Source organism: Lacerta agilis, chromosome 6, assembly GCF_009819535.1.
Source record: "Lacerta agilis isolate rLacAgi1 chromosome 6, rLacAgi1.pri, whole genome shotgun sequence".
In the NCBI taxonomy this organism is placed as follows: Eukaryota; Metazoa; Chordata; class Lepidosauria; order Squamata; family Lacertidae; genus Lacerta; species Lacerta agilis.
Window position 1 is genome coordinate 43,981,445 of NC_046317.1, and position 17,080 is coordinate 43,998,524.

The 17,080-nt window shown below is 40.4% G+C and overlaps 1 protein-coding gene across 3 annotated transcripts in view; it reads left to right on the forward strand.

The window, feature by feature from the left end:
- Positions 1 to 16,092, forward strand: part of LOC117048438 (phosphatidylinositol 3-kinase regulatory subunit gamma) — a 247,007-nt gene extending 230,915 nt beyond the window's left edge. For 2 of the 3 annotated variants that reach the window (XM_033152246.1, XM_033152244.1), the window contains 8 exons: positions 2,369 to 2,467; positions 5,416 to 5,596; positions 6,654 to 6,779; positions 8,685 to 8,827; positions 10,943 to 11,119; positions 12,371 to 12,442; positions 13,011 to 13,181; positions 15,291 to 16,092. In XM_033152246.1, the coding sequence (XP_033008137.1) occupies positions 2,369 to 2,467; positions 5,416 to 5,596; positions 6,654 to 6,779; positions 8,685 to 8,827; positions 10,943 to 11,119; positions 12,371 to 12,442; positions 13,011 to 13,181; positions 15,291 to 15,489 (1,168 nt within the window). In that variant the 3' untranslated portion in view covers positions 15,490 to 16,092. The remainder of the gene's footprint in view (positions 1 to 2,368; positions 2,468 to 5,415; positions 5,597 to 6,653; positions 6,780 to 8,684; positions 8,828 to 10,942; positions 11,120 to 12,370; positions 12,443 to 13,010; positions 13,182 to 15,290) is intronic. The other variant, XM_033152245.1, reaches the window with a different exon arrangement.
- The last annotated feature ends 988 nt before the right edge of the window (positions 16,093 to 17,080 follow it).

Genomic DNA, 17,080 nt, shown 5'->3' on the forward strand with positions numbered 1-17,080 from the left:
AGTCCAAGGACTGTGTATCCTCTTGGCCAGCCTTCTGGAGGCTGCATGCCTTCCCCACATGCAAATCACATGCATACCCCACATACCATACCCACAATCTTATATGTGCATCATTTTAACTTTATTGAAGCCATTTTTTTGCAGGGAGTATTAGAGAGGGAGGGAAGGTTCTTCTTCAGCTGCACTCTCTGGGAAGAATGTCCCACATATACCCTCTACATACCACTTTTCGACAAAAATAGACTTTTAATTGCTCCAATAGAAGGCATTTTAGAAGCTTGATTGTGATGGAGGGAAAAGGTCCTGAATACAGCCATTTTACACATAATTGCAGTGGGAAAGGGACAGAGCGAGGCGGGAGCAATGCAGGCAGGATCCAGAGGCCCAAGGAGTCACATCTGGGCAATGTTTCTATACCCCTGCTTTGTATGTACATATTAAAATATATTATTATTATCCAGATAACATTGTGAACAGATTAATCTTTAGTGCACATATATAATTTTCTAGACTGTGTTATCACCATTTAAAAACAGTTAAGAAATCTGTAATATTTTTCACTATTATGCCAGGGTTAAGAACATAAGAACAGCCTGCTGGATCAGACAAAAGGCCCAAATAGCCAACATCCAGTTCTCATGGTGGCCAACCAGATGCTCATAGGGTGCCTGCAAGCAGAACATGAGCACAATAGCACTCTGCTCACCTCTGATAACCAGCAGCTGCTATTCAGAGGCATACTGCCTACAACAGTAGAGGCAGACCCTAACCATCATAACTAGTAGCCATTGATAGACTTATATTCCATGAATTTGTCTAATCATTCTTTAAAGCCATCTACATTGACCACCACTTATGAGAATGATTTCTGTAGTTTAACTATGCATTGTGTTGTCTGTCCTGAATCTTCCAACATTAAGAATTGTTGGATGTGCCCGAGTTCTAGTGTTAGGAGAGACAGAAATTTTTCCCCCTGTCTGCTTTCTCCACTCCTCTATCATGTCTGCTCATACTTGCCTTTTATCTGAACCAAAAAGCCCCAAGTGTTGTAACCTTTCCTCATACTAGAGTTGCTCCATCTGCTTGATCAATTTTGTAGCCCCTTTCACAAACTTTTCCAGCTCTACAACAGCCTTTTTGAGATGAGGTGACCAGAGCTGGTACACAGCATTCCAACTGTGATCACACCAAAGATTTGTATAATGGCATTACAATATTGGCAATTTTATTTTCAATACTTTCCCTAATGATCCCTAGCACAGCTGCCTCACACTGGATCAGTATTGTCCACTATGATGCCAAAGTCTCATTCCTCATCAGTCACTGGTAGCTCAGATCCCATTGCCATATATGAAAAATATGATCCCAACGTGTACCACTTTAAACTTCCCCATAATGAACTGCATTTGCTATTTTACTGCCTGTTTACTCACTGCAGAGAGATCCTTTTGGAGCTCTTCACAGTCCCTTTTTGTTTTAACCACTCTGAACAATTTGGCAATTTTAAAATAAAACCATTTATATTAAGTGTCACAAATAAAAGGAAACCTGAGTTTAATTATCTTTTCATACTGAATCCATGACCATCTGTCTAACACATTTCAGTTTAACAACCTCTTTTCTATGTAAAAGGAGAAACCAGGGATAAAAATGGCACTTTTGAGAACAAACATTATAAATATGATACTCAGGACATGTATTGTGCAAATTACAAATATTTTGACTCTGCTAGCCAAGCAGCAACTTCTTTTTATCTCATGAAAGAAATTCTTCTGCCCGGTAACTGCCAAGCATTGCTTTTAGAAAGTTATCAGTCTTTGAATAAGTGATCTTTCATGGTGCCCTTGGATATGTACAGAGAGCCAAACAGAAATCCTTAATTTCACAGTTGCTCTTCTGTCTCTAGATAGATAATAAACCTCTAGTCTTATTTTGAATATCATCCTAGGCAGTATAAAGTTTCTATTTACTTGTAAACCAATAAATTTTAATTGTTTATAATAAACTATTACTATCTTGTTATAAAATAAATGAAATATAACTTCTCTAAAGGACATTGGGGCAGTATGAAGCAGCCCTTTATTTAATCAGATACAGTTAAGTGTTGGTGCTCAACTATTGGCCTCCATTTAGAAATGAGGCTTCAGGTGCAGCTGCTTCCAGAATCTAAAAGTTCAAATTTACCTTTGAAAATTCTTTAAACAAATTACAAATACTATGTATTGGTCAACTTAAAACTGGAATGAGATAGTTTTAAAGAAAAATAATTTGAGAACCAAAATAAAGGAACCCCCCCCACACACACTTGTAACAATGAGTGGTGGTGTTATGAATGAGTAATACTTTGATCTACATTTTGTTATTCCAGGGAAGAGGTGAATGACAAATTACGAGACATGCCGGATGGAACATTCTTGGTGCGGGATGCATCAACAAAGAAACAAGGAGACTATACACTGACATTGCGGTAAATAATTTTGACTTTGCCCTCTCTATTGTCCTGCACAAATTGTGGGTAGTACCTGCTGATAAATTTATCTAGGTGTTTATAGCTAGTGTAAATACAAGCACCGTATTTTCATTATCTTGGAGCTTTGTTTACATTTTCTGCTAGGCTATACAAAGAGAGCGCAGAGTGAACAGCTTTATGTTGCATCAAAGAATTTGCAATCTGTAGTGGACTTTGGCATCATGAGAATTATTAGCTTTTTCTGTTTAAAACCAATTTTGTGTTTACGGGTAGCTCTCCATAAATTTGGGACTACAACTCCCATCTCCCCTGATCATTGGCCATACTGGTTGGGGCTGCTGGGAATTTGTAGTTCACAACATATGGAGGCACCATCTTGGCTACTCCTGTTCTAGCTTATTTGACAATAGAAAGGCTTCGGTCTGTGAAGGTAGAATAGAGGGGGCAAGGGTATTGTGGCTTCAGGACCTTGCACAGCTCCTTGTTGAACCCTACAGCTTCTCTGTAGCTCTTTGCATTCTTTTCTTGTTCTCTCCTCCTATCCCCAGTTCTTGCTAAAAAAAGTATTTCAATTCTGAAGGCAGCATAAAATGAGCAAACTAAGGATCTCGACCCCCTGTTTTTGAGAAATTTGTCTTTCCTTTGCAGGACATTTGGAATGTCTTAGTACAAAGTGTATATAGCCTTCCCCAAATACTGTAATTTCACCAATGGCTAAAAGATGGGAAAGGGAGGGATGAAGAATCTCAACCCTTTCCCCAGTTCTTCCCCCTTTCAGTGGCATAGGAAGGTGGGGGCGATGGGGGCAAGGCACCCCGGGTTCCACCCTGGAGGGGACGACACTCGGTGCGGCTGTGGAGGCAAGGGGCAGGCCCGTGAGCAGCACCCGGTACGGAATCCGCATGTGTGAATTCTGCACATGTGCACTCCGTACGGGGTCGGAGTGTGCATGTGCGGGATGCCACACTTGTGCACTCCATACAGGGCCGCTCGCAAGCGGCACCCATAGGCTGCCGTGCAAGTCCGTACGGGCTGCTGCTTGCATGGCGGCCCTGTATGGAGTGCGCATGTGTGGCATCCCACGCATGCGCACTCCGTACGGGGCCGCTCACGCGCGGCAGCCTTACAGGGCCTCTGTGCAAGCCTCAACCCATAGGCTGCTGTGCGCGAGCAGCAGCCCGTACGGACTTGCATGGTGGCCTATGGGCTGCCACATGCGAGTGGCCCAGTACGGAGTGCACATGTGTGGCATCCCGCACATGCACACTCTGACCCCATACGGAGTGCGCATGTGCAGAATTCCACACATGCATACTCCGTACTGGGTGCTGTACAGGCACTGCCCCGGGTCCCGGGGGGGGTGGGGTGACAAAAAATTGTCGCCCCCAGTACCCTCTGGGCTTGCTACGCCTCTGCCCCCTTTACTTCTCTCACAAAGCTACCCATCACTTAGGACTGTTGCTTCTGCCATGTCAAATCTTAATCCTCCTCCCTAAGTTAACATAGGTAGAAGTAAGGAACGCTTTCCACTTATCCCAAACTGGAAGGAGTAAAAATATTGTCCTGCTTGTACTTGCCTCCTAATCAGATGGGAGATGGGATATCATAAACTTTTCCTCTCCCCAACAAGCCTAGATTTGCTTTCTGATGGCGTTCTTAATGGGTGTGTACGTTTGGTATCAGGAGTGATAGGTAGGTTTTAGCTTCCCTACAATGTTGTCCCCAAATGTAGTGCTTTATTTTTCTCAGCAGAAATTAATGGCATTTATCATCAAGTAAATGTAGGCTGTCTCTTTTTATTAATACACATTTCTGCTGTGAAAGTGCCTATGGAGGGAGTGCACAAGCCCAAGGCTTGTTCCTGGACTCATTCTGCATAGAATCTTAGGATAAATGGTGACCACATTGCACAAATGCAAAACTTTGGTTTAGTGATGTGTGAATGAGCCCAAGTAATGCATTCGGCTCACATACTTATGCATAGTCTGGAGACTATGAGTTTCATTTCACTTACAGGGAATCTTCTCTGGTTATAACATTTGAATTGGGTAACCTGGCTTAAAAGAAATTCTGCTAGTTTTACAAGTCAGCTTTATAACACATGTTTTTACTTAAAGGTGGCTGATTATGGAATTTACCAGAGTTTGTTTTATATCAGGACTCTGGGTTTAAACATAACAAGCCAGGACTCCCTGAAAGTGAATGTAAACACTGCTGAAGTCTTCCCTCAACTTCATAGGGGAGATGTGGGGCCCAGCATTTCACTCTAGCTCATTCACATAGTACTAACCATGATTTCGTGTTAAGTGCCAACATTGTTGTTACCTGAGTAACTCACAGATAGTCAATATGGTGCCTTCCAGATGTTGTTGGACTCCCATCAGTACAAACATCATGGTCAATGCTGAGGGGTGGATGGAGGTTGTAGTTCAGCAACATCTAGAGGCCACCACATTAGCTACCCCTGAGTAGCCCCTTTGTACATGTAGGCAAGACTCATGTATGCAAGACTAAATCCAGAAGAACAGCTGTGGCAAACAAACTGGTGAGGTATATTAGTGGCCACCTAGCTTGTTAGGCATGAAGTTTTGTAGGAAACAAGTACTATCAAAGTAACTGGACCATATGATGTGCTAAAAGGTCAAATATTCCTTTATACAACTCCTCAGTACTGAAAAGGGGTAATTCTTGAACTTCCTTTGGAGAAATTCTAGTTAATCCTTTTACAAATTAGTGAAACCTGTGACAACTACAGTTAAGATGTTTTTTGACTGAATATTACTCTCAAATTACAGTATTGCATGGGATGCTACATACAAAGTCAACAACATATAGTGCAAAGTAACTATGCAGGAGTTGGTTTGAATTTTTGGTTTAGCATACACATAGTATGGAACATGAATGCACATAATGATACGCTTTTTTTTTAATTCTCTCTCTTGCAGGAAGGGTGGCAACAATAAATTGATAAAAATTTATCACCGGGATGGGAAATACGGTTTTTCTGATCCACTGACATTCAATTCTGTTGTGGAACTGATTAACCACTATCACCATGAGTCTCTTGCCCAGTATAACCCTAAACTAGATGTGAAGCTTATGTATCCTGTATCCAGGTACCAGCAGGTGAGATTTTCAAAGAACCCTGTATTACCAGTAAATGTGTGTTTTTATTGAGTTTTAATTAAAAAAATGGTAAAGACAAGGTTTTGTATGAGATCACTAATATTTATCACTATATTAGGAAGTAGCTGGTCCCAAATTTGGCATAAAAAGGTAAAGGGTAAAGGGACCCCTGACCATCAGGTCCAGTCGTGTCCGACTCTGGGGTTGCGGCGCTCATCTCGCTCTATAGGCCAAGGGAGCCGGCGTTTGTCCGCAGACAGCTTCCGGGTCATGTGGCCAGCATGACAAAGCCGCTTTCTGGCGAACCAGAGCAGCGCACGGAAACACCGTTTACCTTCCCGCCGGAGCGGTCCCTATTTATCTACTTGCACTTTGATGTGCTTTCGAACTGCTAGGTGGGCAGGAGCTGGGACCGAACAACAGGAGCTCACCCCGTCGCAGGGATCCGAACCGCCGACCTTCTGATCGGCAAGCCCTAGACTCTGTGGTTTAACCCACAGCGCCACCTGGGTCCCTCCAAATTTGGCATACACTCCTTTAAATTCATGCTTGTCATAGTCTCTCATTGGCTGTATAGCTATATGTGCATAAAACTTGATCTTGAAAGAGAAATGAAGATGAACTGATTCTCTGTTTTTTTAGTAAATCTGGAACTTTGCCTGCTATTTTTTTCTGTCATTATTGTTATCTCTTCCAAACTATTAAGTTTACAAAGGCAAAATAGTATAAAAAAAATTGTAGAAGAAACATTAGAGTACTGAAACCCTACCATGCTCTCTAAAAGAAATATTGCTAATTAAGCAAGTACTTCCTCAAATAAAAGGTCCCAAATCTAATTTGTTAATTCTACAATCTCACACATTTATACATATTTCCTGAGTAGCAGGAATAGTCAGTGTTCAGAAGTTAGGGATAATGTCTTGGTAGGTGTATAGAGAGGCTTTGTTGTTCAGGCTAAGACTGTCTTGTGTTTCAATAAGGGTAGTTCTGCAGATAGGTCAGCACTTGAATCTCTTTTATAGAAAAGTATACTTATTTTCTTTTTGTATGTATGCAGGATCAGTTGGTAAAAGAAGATAATATTGATGCCGTGGGCAAAAAGCTTCAGGAGTACCACACCCAGTATCAAGAGAAAAGTAAGGAATATGACAGACTATATGAAGAATACACCAGAACATCACAGGTGTGTTGTTGCATTGTGTTCTCATGGTAACTTGGGCCTGAACTAGAGTTTTAACAGCAAATATAGAATCTCCAATCCAAATTGGGGGGAACGGTGTTTGATCTGCGCTCTTTTGCTCACAGTACTGAGAAATCTGGTGTTGGAGCCAGCCTGGAGCAAAAGCAGCTAGGAGGAGAGGTTGCAAAAATAAAGTAGCTGGAAGGAAAGCAAAAGACACATACCCACTTCCCACCTACTTTTTATCCCCTGCATTGTATGTTAGAGGCCAGCATACCGTAGGAAAAGGAATCTGCTCCCACCTAACATAGCTAGAGCAATGTCCAGCAGAAGGGAACTGTTACAGATTTTGAATGAATGGCATTCTTGAGTGTATAGTCTTGGATGCCAAGCTATCAGGAAGATCATGCTCTGCTGTGGAACATTTCAGCACAGCATCATGAATCTGCTACGTGGTAGTCTACAAGAGGAATGGTATCTGAAGAAGTGTGCATGCACATGAAAGCTCATACCAAGAACAAACTTAGTTGGTCTCTAAGGTGCTACTGGAAGGATTTTTTGATTTTTTATTTTGTTTAGGAAAATAAAAAAATCCTCCAGTCTTTAAACAGTACAGCTTACCTCCTAACAAATTTTTCTATGAAAGCAAAGCATTTTGCGCTACCAGAAATAGATTTCAAACTTATGGAAAGTGTTTGCACTGAGAAACTGGGTAATATTCTGAGTAAAGAACTGCTTGTGTAAGCCATTATGCTGGTGTGCATTGCACAATAATTTGTGCAAGACTGGCTTGATTCTTACGCTGACACTTTGAGGAGCCAGTCTGTCTCATAGTTACTGCTGCTAAAGCTCACAAATGATTATTTCATCAAATGAACTGCACACTGTGCATTGGCTAAAATATATATTTTTAATTAAACTAAAATATTGAATCAAATAGTATTGCAAACAAATGAGCCTGCAAACAAACAGGAAAAAAATTGAAATGCACCCTAGAAAGTCTTGGAGGCATGTATCCCATCACCATTGACAAGAGTTGACATGGTGTATTGCAGACACCTCCAAACTAAGGCACGCAGGCCGGATGCGGCCCGCTCTTACCAGCACAGTGTGGTTGCCCATCTCTGGGTCGGCGCGGCGACGGAAATAGCTTTTACACAGGCGCAAAACGTCATTTCTGGCGCACTTTCAGGTCTGCAGAGGCCCATGCGCACGTACACAAGCTATTTCCGGTGCTGCACCGACCCGGAAGTGCACCGGAAAAAGCGAGTGCACGCACGTATGGGCACGCACTCCCCCGCCCTCTGGCCCACCACACAATTGGCGCCGAAGGAACCGGCCCGAGGCTGGGTAAGTTTGGGAACCCCTGGTGTATTGTGAATATTTGATTCATCTACAGTCATACCTTGGGTTGCGATCGCTGTGGGTTACACATTTACACGAAAGCTCATACCAAGAACAAACTTAATTGGTCTCTAAGGTGCTACTGGAAGGATTTTTTAAATTTTTAATTTTGTTTTGCATATCTTTAGAAATTGTTTTTAGAGTTTGTTGAAATGATATTGTTCTTAGAACACGAGGGTTTTTTTTGTAAACTGCTTTAATGGCTTTATTTTTTGAAATGCTCAATAAAGTTGCACAACAACAACAACAAGGTCACTTTTTTCTCAAGGTGAAAGAAGGCAAAGCAGGCATATGACTAACAAGAGGGTCTTGTAGATTAGATACTTTAAATTGGTAATTCACGCAGTGTTTGGATTATACACTTTTCAATACTGAATCAAATCATATAGACTCAGACCTATAAATTATCTGCTTTGATTTATGTAAAAATAATAATCAAATAGTTCCACAGCTTTGTGCTTCTGGTGAGTAATGATGATTTTTAAAATTGGTTTCTCTGTGCAGGAAATTCAAATGAAGAGAACAGCAATAGAAGCTTTTAATGAAACAATTAAAATATTTGAAGAGCAGTGTCACACCCAAGAGCGATATAGCAAAGAATACATTGAACGATTCAAAAGAGAAGGAAATGAGAAGGAAATTGAACGGTAGGTCTGCCCAAATGCCACTTCTGTTGTCAGTCCTGGCCTCAGGTAGTAACTGCATTTGTGTTCTCCATAATTATAATTTCTCCCATTAACCCCCACTGTACACTATCTATATATAAAAAACGCAAGTGTCTCTGCGTCCAGTCCCTGTGTCTCTGGGTTTGCGCTACTGAGCATGTGCCCCAGGGACACAGGGATTGGATGGAGAGACATCGGGCCGGGAGCAGCAGCGGCAGTTGAAGCAGGGCGTTGAAATGGAACGCTGGGGCTCCAGAGGCCGAGGGGAGGCCAAGAAGGGAGGCCACGCTGCCGCTGGTGCCGAGACTCGCCTGGCCACCCATCGGAGGATATTGCGTCACCCCGGCCTCCGGCTCCCGCTAAAGCAGGCTTTGGCGGGGGGCGGGGGGGCAAGCAGCGGCTTCTTTGCTAAAGCAGGGAAACCGCTTCTTGCCTCTCCACCCCCCCCACCTCCCGCTAAAGCAGGCTTGGGCAGGGGGGCGGGGGCGGGGGGCAAGCAGCGGCTTCTTTGTTAAAGCAGGGAAACCGCTTCTTGCCTCTCCACCCCCCCCACCTCCCGCTAAAGCAGGCTTTGGCGGGGGGCGGGGGCGGGGCGGGCAAGCAGCGGCTTCTTTGCTAAAGCAGGGAAACCGCTTCTTGCCTCTCCACCACCCCCTGACCTCCCGCTAAAGCAGGCGATCCCTCTTGCCTTGGCTGGCTCCACCGTTGTTGTCTGTTGAAGTCCACATATGTTCTAGCGCCCGTTAACTTAACGGGCTTAAACTACTAGTGATATCATATTTAGTTACATAACTACTATGCTATAGATCAAACAACTTTGTTGTAAGCAATTTCCACACTGTATGAACTTTACAAGGAAACTGACTGCATGTTACCTGGTGTTCTGTTGAATTTAGATAGCAACTTTTTCCATGTTTAAAATTTAGTAAATCTTGGATTGAGTTGAAATTACTCAAGAAGCACAATCCCAAACAGGCTAAAGAGCTCCAGATCAACTTCTTCTGAAAAAGGAATGACAGAAGTTTAATAGAGCTAGAAAAGGTTTAGGAAAGCGCAGCTACCTAAATGGAAATCTGGTTGATAACTGTTGGAGACAGTTTGCTAGACTTAGGTGGCTATTCTTATGACTGTTCTTAACAGCATAGATTCTCAATTAAATAATTTGTTAGATAATGAAACAACATGAAGAATAGTGTGGATGCTTTTTCTAATAACTGTGAAAAGTATTAGTGTGAGGTATCTTATCCAGGCAAAATGACTTCTGAAGTTCAAATGGTAGTAGTTGGGCAGCTTGTAATAAACAATAGGGTAACTTGTCTCCATTTTAAAAATTAATTTAAATCTTTATTCTCCTTAACAAAGCCTCCAATACAGCTTACAGTGCAATTTTCAGAAGTGTTTTCATAACAAAAATAACAAATGGAATAAAAAAAAACTAGCAATATTATATTAAACCAGCAGAATCTACACAGGAAAGGCAAATGAAAAACCCTTGTGTCCAAATGTTAATAAAGCAGACTCTGCAGCGCACCCTCCCTATTTTATTCAGCAATCTCTATGCCAATATATAAAAGGTCCTTTCTGCCGTGGCCACCTACTTTATCTTTGAAGAAGGAGACAGATGCAGCAGAGTATCAGTGAAAGATCATAAGATGCAGCTAGGATCATATCTGATGCATGTGGTCTCTTTGAGACTGAAGAGGTAGTAGGGCAGTGCTCAAACTTTTCCATTTTTTCAAATCAAGAATCATGTTCTCTTAGCATAATTTTAGTCATGAAAGTCTTCATCCAAATAATATTTAGATAATAGAGAGGAAGAAGTGGTATTGTCCAGGTGCTTTTGCTAGAATGTTCTGTTCTAAATCTTACAACTGCTATTCCAAGGTAGACTTTCTGCACCTGTGGTTTAGTGCTTAAGTTGTAAAACAGGATCAGGAAGCTCTTGTGTGGAGACACTTTTAGTCTGAAGGTGTGATGAATGAAGCCAATGTCTTCCACAGTGCCTAATACAATCACTATTTACTATTTAGTTGTAGATGAGAGTGGTTATTTTTGTGTGTAACTTTTACCCTTTTAAAACTAGTCACTTCTTTACAGCATTGCGATGAATTATGAAAAATTAAAATCACGTCTGGGTGAAATCCATGATAGTAAGCTGCAACTGGAACAGGATTTGAAGAAGCAAGCTCTAGACAACCGGGAAACTGACAAGAAAATGAACAGCATCAAACCTGATCTTATGCAGCTGCGCAAAATCAGAGATCAGTACCTTGTGTAAGTAATAGCCGGTCTGTGAGTCTCCAGTATTCTGGTTAGGTTCATTCCCAGAATTAGCAATTGTGTTGGTGTCATTTTAGAGGTATTTAGAGTGGGCCTGAGCTAGATTAAGACCTTGATGGGGGTGGGAGCTTCAACCCTCCACTTGTGTCCCAATCCAGATTGGGCTGTTCATGTCACCTAATGATTAAAGACCCCTACTCTGGTACAGATGCAGATCAGGTCTACTGTACCTATTCACTTATTTGTTTTATTTATAACCTGCCTTTCATCCCAAAGGTTTTCTAGGACAGTACAAAAACTAGTCAATAAATATACTCAACAACCATAAAATCATTAAAATGCATAAGCATCATAAAACAGTCAACGGCTAAAAATAAAAATCCTTCATGTTTGATATGACAGGTATGTCTTAACCGGGCATTTGAGAATAGATAACATGGGGGACAACAGCATCTCCAATGGGAGTGAGTTCCATATTCAGGGTGCACAAACAGAGAAGGTCCTACTTCTTAAAACTGACTTCAGCTACTGTTGGAGCTACAAACAGGCCTTAAAGCACAGATGGGCGGGTAGTGGGGGAGATGTTCTTTCAAATTACTTACAAAAAAACATTCACACAATTCCTATTAATTATGTGAATGGTGTCTCATCTAATTTGGCCCAAGTATATTAATGGAAAGGAAGATGAGGACTTAACATGAAAGGATGTTAACAGTTGGTTAGCCTTTTCAGCACTCATGTAATAAGTGTTTGGCTTAATAATAACTAATCCATAGCATGTCTTGTATGGAACATTTCTGGTTCCAGCTGAATTTTCTTGTTAGCTTTGAAGTGAAATAGAGCCTATACTGAATCCACACTGGGTGTACCAAGTCAGCAGATAACTAAACAGTGCCCTTGTAGATAAGCTGCTTTTCTGAGCATTAACTGCTTACCCACTAAATGGAATTGGGATATCCAGTGAGCAAATCCCATATCTTGCTAGGAGGGGGAAGGAAGGGATGTGAGTGAAAATCTTACATAGAGGAGGTCAATTTTCCAAAAGGCTCAAAATGTTGTACAATGTGCAGCCATATGCAATAAGTACAACTAACTGTATATGCTTTTTCTAATTCAGGTTTTGGTATATTCCTTCAGTAAGGACACTGCTATAGGAAGACCAATTATGGCCTCAGAATGTTATGAATTGTTAAGTGTCTTTTTTTGTAGATGACCGTATTACAGTATATTGTCTCTCATTGGCAGCTGGCTTAATCATAAAGGAGTGAGGCAGAAACGAATAAACGACTGGCTTGGAATAAAAAATGAAAACATTGAGTAAGTGTTTTTGTACAACTGCTCTGAAATTTGCAGTATGGATGATTAAAGTGCATAAAAATAGTGCATGACAGGAGTGTGTAGCTCTGTTGGTGTACATGCATGTGGCTGCCATATGACCATGTACACTTTTTCTTAATCATGTGACAATATCTGGTCATACATACAGATTTTCAGATAACACCAAGGGATTTTTCTCTTAGTGATGTACAGTTCCAGAAGAATCATTCAGAAAAAAAACTCTATCCATCCCTCTAACATATTTACTACTAGTGATATATAACTAGTACAAATTAATTTTTAAAAATCTTAATATCTGTTATCTTGCATTGATGAAATGTAAGCATCTGAGACAATGGAAGTGTTTTCTTGTGCACCATAAAACTACTGCTGATTTCTCCAGGGCTTGGTCCCATATATACACAGGAATTAACAGTGGTATAAAAATAATCATGTGAGTTAGCCCTCTGTTGTTGTTTGCATGAATTGCTTCATGCAAGAACAAGTAATCCTAATACAGAAATATTCCTGCATTATTAAGGAAATAAGATTTGTTGTCTCTTCCTAGTACATACTTTACAAATGAGGAGGATGAAAATCTGCCACATTATGATGAAACATCTTGGTTTGTGGGAGATATCAATCGCATCCAAGCAGAAGATTTGCTTTGTGGGAAACCTGATGGAGCATTTTTAATTCGAGAAAGTAGCAAGAAAGGCTGTTATGCTTGTTCTGTGGTGTAAGTAGTGATTCCCTGGATTTCCTTTAGGCCAAGTCCTCTATGTGCACTTACAGGGGAGTCAGCCACATTAAATTAAACTAATAAATTTGGTGGGACTTGCATTAAAAAAACCATGTATAGAATTTGGCTACATAACTTGGATAGCTTTTTGTCTTACATTTTCTTAATTAAAAATAGGTTTAACGTGAACTGTGGAGAATGCAACATCAAGAACACTTACTTGGACAGTTAACTTTCTACCGTATTTACTAATGCGCACCTCAATTTTTGCAGTGTAATTTGCCCCCAAAAGGTGAGCATTAGATTTGAGTAAATATGGTAATCTACATGGCACAGCACAACCAATACTAAGAGAAACAGACCTCAGTCCCATAATCTATATACTATTTGTGACTCTTTTGTCTAATCCTCTTGACAAAAATATTCTAAAGTGTTTCTAAGCTTTCAGTGTCATCATTATATACACTCAAGAATAATACTAAGTGCCTTGATTTGCCCAACTGCTACTTAGAGCCTACTCTTCTGGTTTGTTAATGCTTCCAAATCATGCAGCCAGATCTTGCTCAGAAATGCACTATTTTAGTGGAAAAAATGGGATCTCTTCATGGATACAATAGTGCAAAGGACTGGTGTCTCAACATCTGCAATTAAAATAGCTTTGGTAGCAGGAGTGAGAAATTTAATTCAGTCTCTGTTCATCATTAGTAATTTAGATGGGTCAGTGGTCTCTTAAAAGATGAAGACATTTCTTAGCATTTAGATTATAACATGGCATATCAATTTAACCAGCCCTCCCCAACCTGGTGCCCTCTGGTTGTTTGGATTAGTATAGGAATTTAGGAAGTTGTCTTATACTCCATCTACTTCAGTATTGTCTGCTGGCAGTAGCTTTCCAAGATTTCAGACAGGGTTCTCTCCCAGCCCTACCTGAAAGTGCCAAGGATCAAACCTGGGACCTTCCACATACAAAGCATACAAACACAAGAGCAGCCTGCTGGATTAGCCAATGGCCCATCTAGTTCATCACCCTATTCTTACAGATGCCAATGCAAAACCCCAAAGCAGGACCTGATCGCAACAGAACTCTCCCTGGCTTTCATAGGGATACTGTGTCTCCAACCTTAATGGTAGACACTAACCACCATGGCTGTGTTCTAATTCTCTTTTAAAGCCCTCCAGGTTGGTGGTTAGCACTACTGGCTATCACTACTACTTGTGGAGCAAATTCCATAGTTTAACTATGCACTGTGTGAATAACTTTCTTTTGACTGTTCTAAATCTTCCAACAGATGCTCTACCACTAAGCTAATTGCCTTTCCCCACCTCCAATCAGCTCCAACCATCATGGCCAATGGTCAGGGATGATGGGAGTTACATCTAGAGGGCACCATGTTGTGGAAATAACATGTGTTGGGAATTGTCCACAATCATGTCTTTTGTCAATAATGTTAGTGCAGTCAGTAAGTTAAATTGTTTAGTATCTTCCTGCTCTTGTGACATAAGCAAAACAAGTTTCTACAAGAGCTAGAGGATGTACATTTCCCTAGATTATGGATAATTTGTAGTTCTTGAAATGCTTTGCAGGGCATTAATTCTGCTTACATGTGTGATGGAATTATATGTGCTTTAGTACTGAGTGAATGTTTGCCCTATGTATTCTAGTCAAATGAGCCCTTTAGTATATATAAGGATCTGCCCAGGAACAGTACTGGAACCTCAAATGCCACTTGCCGGTACCTAAACTGCTTTAATTTTTTTAATGGATTTACTGAAAGTTAAGTCCAAAAGCAGGTTCTCTGGCAAAAATACTCTTTACTGTAAATATGTTATATATTGTATACAGCTAAGCTCTAGAGGGTTTGGAAGATGATATTCAGGTAGAATAGGAACCTCTGTCACAACCTGAAAGGCTTTTTTAAAAAGCCTTCACTGCACTTTGACAAGCATTCATGAGACAGCAAGCCATTCTAAACATGAAAATCATTACAGGAATACTGTTGTATCCAAGGTTCTTTGATGTTTATCATGACTTTTCAGTATCTCACTTGTTGTAATCCTTCTAAATTACTATCATGTTAATTTTTTATTTTCTATTTTTTTCAACAGAGCTGATGGTGAAGTTAAACACTGTGTGATTTACAGCACTCCAAGAGGTTATGGGTTTGCAGAGCCATATAACCTTTATACTACCCTAAAAGAATTAGTCCTTCATTACCAGCATACCTCTCTTGTCCAACACAATGACTCCCTCAACGTCCGGCTTGCTTATCCTGTCAACGCACAGATGCCCTCCCTCTGTAGATAAATTCTAGGAGGGTGGAGTATAGGTGAAGTGTTGGTTCTTGGATTTCTTTTCTACAGTTTTTACTAAAACCCAGAGGGCATTCTTTCTCCTTAAGACTGCTTGTTTTGCACAAGAAATGATTTGATGAATGTGAATTGGAGACCTAGCAGCAACAAAATAATAGCTTTGGGGTTGGTGCCCTGGTGCTACCTGAAGATCAGCTGTGTTTTTATATAAGGAGACACTCTCATTTTCCCTATAAGGAACAAGTTATCTCTTTAAAGATGCATACAGAAAGAACTAAAAGCAAAACTTTTGCCAGGCACCATCAGCGGAACTTCAACTTGGATTTTGTTTTTCTGAGGTATTAGTAATGTCTTTCAGTCTTAAGCTCCAGGAAAATGTAGGGCAAGTCTCTACTCCAGAAACTTCCCTGTTAATTTTAGCAGCTTGGCTGCAAGTCAGACAAACTTACACATGAGGGCTCATCTTGATGTAGCATGGTATTTGGTGAGAGGAGACCAAAGGAATTATGGGGAGAGTTTCAGGTTCTTATTTAAAAGAATATCCTCAAGGAAATATTGCTTTATATTTTACCAACATAGCAAAATTTTGGTTTCAGTAGTCTTCAAATAAAAGAAACCAAATGGAACCCACCAAAACTACTTTCATTGCTGGATTTGGGGGGGTGGGTAGATTGCATTTGCAATCACACTTGCCAAAACTTGAAGAGAGAAATATAAAAGCTAAAAAGTCTTTTGTTGTTTTGAAAACTAACCTGACCTGATGTAACTGCACCACTTCCCCCTTTATTATTTTCAAAATGTGGTTCCTTTCTTCCAAGGATGTCAGATTTTGTTTTTAAAAGATACTAAGCTTTGGAATGTTAAGCAGAATGAAGCTGGCACCTGGCATGTTTATAAGATGCTGAACAATGAATTTTCTGTTTTAAAAACATTTGTTGTTGTTGTTTTTTAAAAAAAACTTTAGAAGTGCAATGGATTGCTTCTCAATGGCTTGCTAAACCAAAAAAACAAACAAAAAACCCCTATGGGTACAGTCTATATACTGTTGAAACTGGCTACAAAACTGTGTTTATAATGCATTTGGATTGCACCCGAAATCACGAAATCCATTGTACAGGTTTTTTAACCTTAGAATTCATTGCTGGCTTACCATAAGACAAATATTTGGGTAGCTGAATTCAATGGGACTAGTAAAGATATAAAGTGGTAGAATCTATAAGTATGTAAACAGCTTTGCTTGGTCATCTGCCATCAGATTCATCTGGATTATATGTAACATCAAATAATGAAATTATAGCAAATAGTGAGAACTGGATCCACTAGACTGTGATAATTTGTGCTCTGACAATGCTGTATTTACCTTTTTTTGTCACTACATGTATGCCCTTGTTGATTTATTGTAATTTCTAAAGATTATATTTGAGCTAAACACTTGCTTACACAACAAGGACAAATAGGTAGATTCAGCATGAGGTCTTTCCTTTTTCTGTGTAGTATCTGAAGTGCATGCCAGGGAATTGGGACATTTGGATCTTTTCTGGCTCCAGCCTACCTTCAGTGCCACCTTGAACCCCCAGACTGTTAGA